We start from the raw sequence: 10002 nt of genomic DNA, 5'->3' as shown, positions 1-10002 counted from the left end.
TATTGGTATCGGAAATTGAGAGTTGGACAATATCGGAATATCGGATATCGGCAGAAAAGCCAATATCGGACATCCCTAGTGTACAAACATCATATCCTGGTTTTGAGAAACCTGGATATGGATATCATATCAATAATAAGTCACTAATACACATGTCAAAGCACTCACTGTCAACAAGCCATCCAGCCTTTAAGACGTCCAGAAAAAGGTCTCGTTGGTTATCAAAAATGATATCCACTGTTCTTTAACCACCAGTGTTTAGACTCCAACAGAGGAATTCATATGCTGTTTCCAAGGGATGACTAAATCATTTTATTTTTTGGCCAATTTGAGGAAGCAGAACAAGTTGAAAGCACAACACCTGCCATTTTATCAACTTATAAAGTTGTTTTAACAAATGTGTTTGCTAAAGTTGCCAATTTACACATGCAGCAGAACCAGGATCAACTTTAGCATCTGTCTGGAGTCGTCTTTCTGGCCACCTGATGAAAATCTCCACTAATGTTTACTGGAAAATATGGATATTGGGTTTGGGTAGGTTGTGTGCAGTGGGTTTGCTGAACTTTTTTGCTGAAAATGATACTAAAGGGAAACAAACAGTAAAGTTTTGCGCAGTAAACCAAAACAATGAGCTGAAAGATGCTAAAAAGTCATTTGATCCAATGTTAAAATAAAAATACTGATTAGTGCAGCTTTAAGGAGGAACCCAAACACAGAGTAGACTGTGTGCATGCATGAATGCATAATCAATGCAGCAGTAAGGGGAATGAGTTCGCTTTAGAGAGTAAAATATCAACAACATGCTTGTTTTCTCCAGTCGCTCTTATTGACAGTTTAGGTTTATATACCTTCGATTTTATGTATATACAGTAGATGCCAAGGTATATGTCCAGCATGGCAGTGTTACCTGAGGAAAAAAAGGTGATGCAGGGATTGGGCCAGTGCTGCCTCATCTTGTAGGGCAGCACCCCTGGGATGGTCCAGAAGTGCAGGTAGGTCGAGATCCTACTGGCCTGGATGGCCACCAAGTTGCCACCCACTCCTACACAGGGGGAAGGAAAGACAGAGCGGGTGAGTAAATGACTGAATATACCAGTGAAGGAGTGGCACAAAGTAGAGCAGCCATTTTAATTGACTTCATCAACAACATCATGATTAATTATGTGTGACCAAAACATTTTCCAACAAATGTCAGACAGACTTATTGTTTCCCCAACCACAATGATTTGAAAATCTGATATTGATTTTGTAACATCACCATAAACTGAAACAGAAAATTACTTTCCACAACAGCTTTACAATCAGTTACACTTGATCTTTTTCATTGTCGCCTGCACACAAATTAAGCCAAATAATGACACAAGCTTGGCCCGGTTGGATCCGGCCTGGGGTTTACAGAGAGCGGAGTCCATCTTAGTAAGCCGCACAGGCCAAAGCACAGCTAAACTCTGGCTAGTGGAGTCACAGCAAGAGATGAACACAAAACAAAAGCTCCACCCGATATCTCAGAAAGACACGAGAGCAGCAACACGTGCGTATGGAAAGAAAATCAACCTTGTGCAGCCGTTTGGTTCCGACAGTGAAATATGACTCTGGCTGTGCAAAAACCATTATCTGCCTTCCCTTTCTGAATTTATGACAGATATCTTGTTTCTGACTAACTTTGTGTCAAGATGTCAGATCTGTTTGATAAGTCATTTGCAGATTTTTTAACCGGTCCCAGATGTGTCGTACTTCATAGCAACACAAACGCTCACCGTGGGGTTAAACATGAGCGATATGAGATAAGGTTTTATCCTCTCGTTCTGGTGGGAGTCGAGCATTTTTATTCACTCCTTCGAAGCCGCATTTCTGCTGAATGCAAAACAACTTTTCCAGATCCCACCGCCTTTACAAAGTCCAATTTAATTTTGCTGTTGACAAGGGTATCTGTGCCTAATTCAGTTACATCAAACACCTCTCCAAGTATTTACCCCAAAAAACAGCACAGATGTTCTTTTGTGAGATGGAAAAGACTTGGGGGAACTTTAAGTAAAACATAATACTGGTTTATAAGCAAGCCAGTGAGGGAAAATGGGAAATTCAAACCAGATTGGTGAATTTAGAATTGAGCAGAGAGTGGTGCAAAGACAGAGAGAGATTGAGAAACAGCGGGAAGATGGGTACAGACAAAATGAGAAACAGTGACAGTGAGAGTCGATGGTTATTAAAGGCCCTGTCAGCTGTGCCAGGACACTGGGTGTGCACCATTAGTGGTTTATATTGACTTCTCCACTATACTCAGTGGATCCCAGCATGCATCACCTCACAGCCAAACCACTTACTCTGAAGGCTGCTTCTTATTTGCCTCCACTTCTCCCTGTCTCACTGCATTTTTCATCATTCAAAAACAGCATTATGGGGTGAAAATCAGTTTTCTATGTGTATGAAGTAACTGCAAACTTCAGACATTGTTTCATTCTCTGATTTTCTACAGTCGATTGGCACTTTCTCATGGAGAAAAGAGCTGCATACAAATCCAAACAAGTTAAATTGTTAGGGATTGGACATGGGTAAGATTACAAAATTAATACACACCGCAAAATATTGTTTTCTCTCCATTTAGGTCTTGTAGTAAATCACTAACAGAGTGAGATGATCTCTCTTTTGCTTGAGGCTCTAATGCACTTTAAAAAGGTACTTTGGGTAATATGTAAAAATAAATATGGCCAGAAATTAACGAACATTATCAACAGAATGTGAAGAAGTTCTGACGTTATGTCAAAGACGTATACGCACTGTGTTGCAGAGATCTCTACTAAAGTTAGCATGCTAGCCAGCCCCGTCCTGTCATGCAATCAGTCCAACATGAGAGGACAAAGAAATAGAGAAACTGCTGTACCTTACTACGAACTAAGTTTGAACAGCATAGCCCTGATCGACTTCACCTCCATTCAGAAGATGACAGACCTGACAAAGCATGAAGCATTGGTGGAGCTGAAGTGTAAACTTCCCCAAATCCAATAAAGAACAGGACAGAGTCGCTAAGGTTAGCCTAAACTTTGATGCTACACAGTGGATGTGCTATTGGGAAGGTTTTTCTTTTCTTACATAATCTGTAACCACACCAATTAAGGTAGTGTGAAATGCTCCTCGGTTATAGAACAAGCTACAGACATGCTAACGTTTGCAGCTAATGTACCTGTCTGTAGATAAAATCAACAAAAAGCTATATTATAGCATATTCGATTCCATTTCTGCCAAAAGATCCTCCTAAATGTTACACACTGCATCTTTAAAGCAACTCGTAAGTGTTCTGAAAGATGGCAAAAATAGAACTTGAGATGATCAAAGCAGTTTGATGCTCCACGATGGCCACTGGTGCGTCTGAAATAGCTGGTGCTTCTGAAAACGTTCCAGTGGTTTTAAGGCTTCATTTACAGGACATGTTGCCAGCGCTGCATGGTTTACCCCATTAACTGTAAATCATGTATACAGCCAAACATTTTCCAAAGTATCAAATGATTTTAGACTGGTTTCCCTTCCTCCCAGACTGCCACTGGTTTCAGCTCATTTCACAATGGCAATTCAAGAACTGATCACTGCCCTTTTGTGTTAGTGCTGGTTCCTGTACCAGCTTTTTGGCACTGATTGAAAGGTGGCTATAGCACAGAGTATCAAAAACTGCTGGCACCAAATGTCTGGTCAGACTCAGTTGTTAATCAGACAGTTTCTGATGATTGTTGATGCAAGCTCTGAGGCTTCAGAGTCACTTGCTGGAAACAAGACTTTTCAATAGGAGAAATAACCAAATTTACATTACTCTTTTAGTTCCATTATTGTATTTCTGTGTTCCATTTTCTGACAACGCCACTCTTGAAAGCAATGCTTTACAGCATTTAATTTTGTAAGGTCACCTGTCGGGCTTCCTTAAACTCACCTGCATTTTAAAATCACTGCATACAACTGCACAACCACGCAATATAACTTGTGAACAAGATAATAAGTTTAAGGTGGGGAGAAAAAAAAAAAACTACCAGCTACCAGTGGCTGCCTGCAAGGAAGGAAATCAATCAAAAAAGTCATTTGATGAAGCCGAGCTATGTTGTTGGGGATTAGTGGTGCACTCAACACCAGATCTCAGTGAAATCTGAGTCAGGAGCATTACTATTCTGTTCTGAGAGCTGGACTGTGCTGTCAGCTCAGTGTTTAGTATGCTGCTCACATCCACACAGGAAGCACACAAAGAGCACAACCTGTACCTCCAAATAAGGTTTGACTTTGAAATGAATGCAGTTGCCACATCAGGATCCACTCGGCCATAATGTAGGTTTTGCTTGTTTTAATTGAAGCTTCTATATGAGTCCTTCCTGCTGCTGACCGCAGTCACGTTTTACATCAATATAATGTCAATATCAATACAATTGTGATTGCATCTCTATCTCATTACATACTCTACATGTGATATGTTTTTGTGTAGATTCACCTGTGCCCTGCTGACGTGTCTTTAGCATTGTGCTTGGAGTCATACAGGCACACTAATAGAATCTGTGAGTGTTTCTGAACTGTCACTCTGGACAACAACATCCAATGAATGGCTAAAATGCCAATTAAACTCGCAGTTTGATTACTCCTTGTGTCACCGTTGAGCTTTAAAGATCAGAAAGATCTGCTTACCGTTGATGACGGGCGTAAAGACAGCCATGCCCTCAAAGTTGGGATCACTCACTGTCTTGTCCAATATAAGGCCTCCAAAACTGGAAATCACAAACACAGAGGGAATCAGAACCGCATGCCAATTATTAATTCAGAAAAATTAAAAGGTGTTGGAGTGCATACCTGCTAATGGACATGGCTACTATTACTGGCTGCCACCCTGAGCGCAGAACCTCCTTGATCGGAGGGCTCTGTCGGGCCACCAACACCCACAGTGGGATCAGAGCCAGGAAGACCAGACACACAAGGGGGGACAGGTACCATACATCTGTGGGACAGGGACAGGCACGAGGAGGTGAAGAAATAAAAATACTTAGTTTATTGGTCACCAAAAATAAATATAAATAAAAACCTGCAACACTTTCAGACAAACCATGAATCAAGCAATAACCAGCACTACTATTAATAGTTGACACTTAAACACAAAAAGCTACCCCTTGTAGCTAATGACTATGAATAACTAATGACAAACAAAATAATGGTGAAGGAAAATAAACTGTGGACATTAATGAGTTATCAGGGAAACCCCTCTAGAACAACAGGTTAGGCATTTCAGATGTTTACCCTTTTTGATACACACAGATAGAATGTCGATTTTTTTTAAATGATAATCCGTTGCTAATTTGTGGTCCAGTATTGCCATTGTGCAGACCTAAGAGACATTTATAATGTATTATTATGTGAGTAACTCCTAGTGGCAAACAACTAAATACAGTATGAGTATAGTGTGATAGAAACTACTGACTTGTGCAAAACAACTTAAATTTCAACATGTGCTTTTTGATGCAGTGTAAATATTGTTTAAACATTACATTAATATATTGAATCACTTATTTTTTATTTTTTTTTGAGTATTTCTGCATTTAATTTGTTCTAAAAGAAAATCAACATTGTCTATTATTTAAGACACAATACATTGGTTGAATCAAATATTTGGATTTTATCATCACATGTCTTAACAGTTTTCACTGCAGATTTGATGTTTTCACCTGTGACAGAAAAGAATCAGTGGGACTTTTCCTTATCATACTAAGTATAGTCGTTAGTCATTAATGGGTTAACAATGCTATGATGAAAGAAGTGATGGCAGTAAAATAAAAACCTGACAAGATATTGTATACTGGTATGTGTAGTTATATCACACTGGCCTGAAAAAGTACTGTAATATTACACATCTCTGTTACAAATCTATTGACATCAGAAGCTTTACAAATGTAATATTTATAGCTAGGTATCATCTTAAATGATGGTATACCCACAAAATTCCCACCTTGAGTATACTAAATAAAAGGCTTTTATACATTTCAAGTCATTAATATTTATGTCAAGTTAAAAGCCAACAGCCATCCATAAAGTACACATGCATCCATTCACACATGTAGAAACAGTGAGATAAACAGATGAAGGATAGGGACACTTACATAAAGTATCTTGAAAAAAATGAGACAGAGAGGTACTGTGAATACAGGAAGCAAGCTACACTACAATACTTCAGATGAGCTGTCTGAAAAAATAAATATGACTTCTGCTGCCATCTTGTGTTCTGGTTGACATGACAAACTTAAAACTTAGCTTAACTTAAAAAATGACACCTGTCTAAACCCCATGTGCCTCCTTGGTCTGCCAGACAGTCATATTAAAGACGTCAAACATGAGAGGTTATTCAATCTACTGGCTTTTGCTGCCAGGAAGAACATTTGGTTCTTTTGGACCAAGGATGTTACTCCAACAAAAGAATCATGGCACAGTTTTATAATGGAATGTAGTCCCAATGTGTTCACTACTTGGTGGACGCGTTCTATAAAGTTTGGGTCCCTTCATATTGGACACACACTGTCGTCTTCCTTATTGCAAGGGTTTCTTTTAACCTTGTTTGTTTATATACTTAACTGTTTCTTGGAATTTGCCATCTTATCATGTCTGAGCTGTTTTGTTCTTTTTCTTTTTGTTTAAATAGCATGAATATTATATAAAAATTGACATTGTTAATGACGGTATGTATGACTCCAGATGGAGAGTTGTGGGTGCACACAATCTCCCAGATTCCCTCACCACACCAAGAGCACGCAGATGTGTGACACAGAAAGCGCTGTAGCTATCTGTGCTGTGCTTCAAGGCAGGGCGGTTGTCCCCTAATGAAGGTTGTGGTTCCTGCTTCCTCCTGCCACATGTCGATTACTTGAGCAAAGATACTTGTAACCCAATTTGCGTCAATGCCATTGCATTGTGTGACTGTGTATGAATGAGTTAGTTTCTGTTCACGTAGTGTAAAAGCACTTTGAGTGGTCCGAAGTCTAGAAAGGCGCTATACAAGTACAGGTCCATTTACCATTTACCATCTTCCTCATGACTCCGCCTCACCTATATATTCATAGAGTGTGCTGCTGACCCCGGCCAGCAGGGACAGGGTTATCAAATCACCCAGACTGGCAGCGATGGGGGTGGCCACGTTGTCAGGGTTGATCCCCACCTTCCTGGAGCCGATGATCACTCCGATCATCACCAAGCCTGTGGGGGCGGAGGGGAAATGAGTTACAAATGAGTTACTCTATAAGGAACGAAACCAAAAAAATAGGACGATGGAGAAACAGTCAATAAAGAGGATTTATTTTATTTTTTTCAGAACGCCGACTCTCAGAGTGACAGCTTGCTGAAAAAGAGCTGAAGACTACAACGAGCTTCTGAGCAAAATAAGAAATACAAGAAAAGAGGAATATTAAACATGGCAGGGTAAGGAGAGGAAAACTGGGAAAGAGGTTACTCCCCGCTGAGACATGACTCAAGACATTAGCAAAAAAAAAGGACCAGGGGCAATTCAGTTCCCTCACTCATCACGTCTGCTGAACACTGGAACATTTATGGTGAGGATAAATTATGGATAATGCAGTTATAAGTTGAGCGGAAAGGGTGGTGTGGGGATAAGTGCACCTGCTGCTATAACTGGACCTATTTATGGTGTCTGGTTTAACAATCACTACCTCTACATGGACTAAATATTCCGGTATTTGCCGTTATTATGAAATAGACAATATTCCTACTAAACTGTTAACTTGGCGAATGAAAATGAATATTCCACTGATATTCCCTTTTACATGCAGCTGTGCATACTCTGATTAACGTAACTGTTAATGACGTACTGTGTATGTCCAACAGAGGAATTTCCCTCCTTTTCATTTGTTAGAAGTTGAACAGCTGGAGCAGCTTGAGCCATTCAGCCTTTGTGCATCAAAAGAGAATGTTTTCAAAGGTTTCCACTGGTAGCAGACTTGTTTGTGAACACAGCCTCCTTCTTTCATTCGTTTAACAACCTTCTAAAGGTGGGTGTTGTGATATTTGCACATATCCAGAAACCGGTTGATATCTAAGTCCTTCATAATGTTCAAAAGTAGCTGTGTTTCTCCTTCCTACCAGGAATGGGGCCTTTTCTTTTGTGCATCTACAAAAAAGCATACACATCCAAAAAGGGGCGCATACAGCGAATACTCTGTATACATGTCTAAAGAGTGCTCCTAATACTTTAATCACATCAGCATATCTTACATGTCCTAATCGGAAAATGCTACATTCAGAATAAGGACGAATTAGGAATATCCAAACAGAATATGCCATTGACATGACCCTTCTCAAATGTGGAATATTGTCCTATTTGGAATAACAGTAGAAAATGAGTGTGCATGTAAACCTAGTCATTGTGAGTAAAAAGAGACAAATAGAAGCTACATTTACCTTTTGCTTTTACTGAAGGATTAGTGTGCCATTTTAGAAAATACTCTTAATCCCTTTGTTGCTGAAGGAGATTGGTGCCACTCTTGTGTCTGTCTGTTAAATATGGAGCTGGAGCCATTACACAGCATTTACACATTGATTCAAGTATTTTCCTCTCTGCAGTTCCTGATAAACCCAGAATATTGATGCCAGCTGACAGAAGGTCCAGTAGCATAGTAGAATACAATCGCTTTGGCTCAGTTTTCTCAGTTTCAATGTGAAAACTCAGCATGTAACATTTAGAATGATCTATTGGCAGAAATGGAATATTATATATATTCATAGGTATGATTTCATTTGTGTATACACCTGAAGATAAGAATTATTGTGTTTTGGTTACCTTAGAATGAGCTGTTTGTATCTGCATACACCTTCTGAAAGAATGTTGTTGAGCCACCATGTTTCTACAGTAGCCCAGAACGGACAAACGGAAAACTGGCTTTAGAAAGGGCCGTCTGTGTTTATCATGCATTTCTGGCAACCATAGCTTCTTGGAAGGGAGGGTGAAGCAAGTGGGTTGCAATCTGCAACTACACCACTCGATGTCACTAAAGTCTACACACTGGACCTTTAATACAAAGAGCCAAACTGACAAGTGACCTCTACATAAATTACACATTTTTACACACACTCTGCTTTGATGAAAATTTGCAATTGACTATTTTTTGATAACGACTTTAACGAGAATTGTGATTTCCTAATAAACCTTCTGCTTGATGTTTCACCTAATTTGATTCAATGTTTTCATTTTGTGGCTGCTGTGTGAGATTTTATAGGGTGAAATTTAGTGCTATGGCATTTTGTGTTAAGAGTTTTGTAAATTGGAACTTGAGCCAAAACAATCAAAAAAAGCCAGTAATAAATGTTGAGTTTCATTCAACTCCTGATGCAAAACAATCCCTGGTTACTTACCTAAGGAAAGAGCGGCTACAAAGGCAGTGGTGATGCTGCTAGCACAGAGAACAGCCGCCTGGTCCAGTTCAACCCCCCCTCTAGAAATTGCTCCTAAACACACGGCTGCCACTGCTGCGAGGAAGCCCACCACTGTCGCCTGAACCTGCAGAGAATAAAGAGACGAGACAATCAGAATAGTTTACTGGAGTGCAACAATGAATGTGACTGACTATAGCTAAGATAATATGTTAACACATATAACACTAGACACAAAATACCAAAGGCACCTAAACAAAGTATCTCAATGGTTATTTTCTTATTTTTTCCTGAACTGAAAACAATAAACTATGTGAGTATACAGTATACAGTATGTTACCTGTATGAGAGCCAGATTGCTGCACACCATGGTCCACTGTTTATCAGGGTCGTCCATTTGGCCCGTGTTGGCCTACAAACATAGAAATACTATCAGTCATTTTAATTAGAATGTGGAAGGAAAGGCAACAATTTCCATAATTCAAGTTCTATCGGTCTGACAAAATGGAGAATAAAGTGTTACAATTACATGCTGACAACAATATTATAGCTCACTGTTTGAGGCTCAAACTGAAAGGTAAAGACTTTTTCTTTAAACCCGGGGTTTGAACA

The 10002-nt window shown here is 39.5% G+C and overlaps 1 protein-coding gene across 1 annotated transcript in view; it reads right to left on the bottom strand.

The window, feature by feature from the left end:
• The window catches only part of LOC118324067 (solute carrier family 41 member 1-like), a gene marked incomplete at its 5' end in the record, with an annotated part of 14982 nt that extends 5180 nt beyond the window's left edge, over positions 1–9802 (bottom strand). Inside the window, 6 exon segments of the mRNA XM_035656198.1 lie at positions 908–1042; positions 4657–4736; positions 4819–4963; positions 7057–7203; positions 9373–9517; positions 9731–9802. Coding sequence (XP_035512091.1) covers positions 908–1042; positions 4657–4736; positions 4819–4963; positions 7057–7203; positions 9373–9517; positions 9731–9802 — 724 coding nt within the window.
• Positions 9803–10002: the final 200 nt, after the last annotated feature.

This window comes from Morone saxatilis, unplaced genomic scaffold (assembly GCF_004916995.1).
Source record: "Morone saxatilis isolate NCDOM2014 unplaced genomic scaffold, NCSU_SB_2.0 Contig15, whole genome shotgun sequence".
NCBI lineage: Eukaryota > Metazoa > Chordata > Actinopteri > Moronidae > Morone > Morone saxatilis.
Note: the sequence above shows the minus strand (reverse complement) of the source record. Positions and strands in the feature narration are given on the sequence as shown.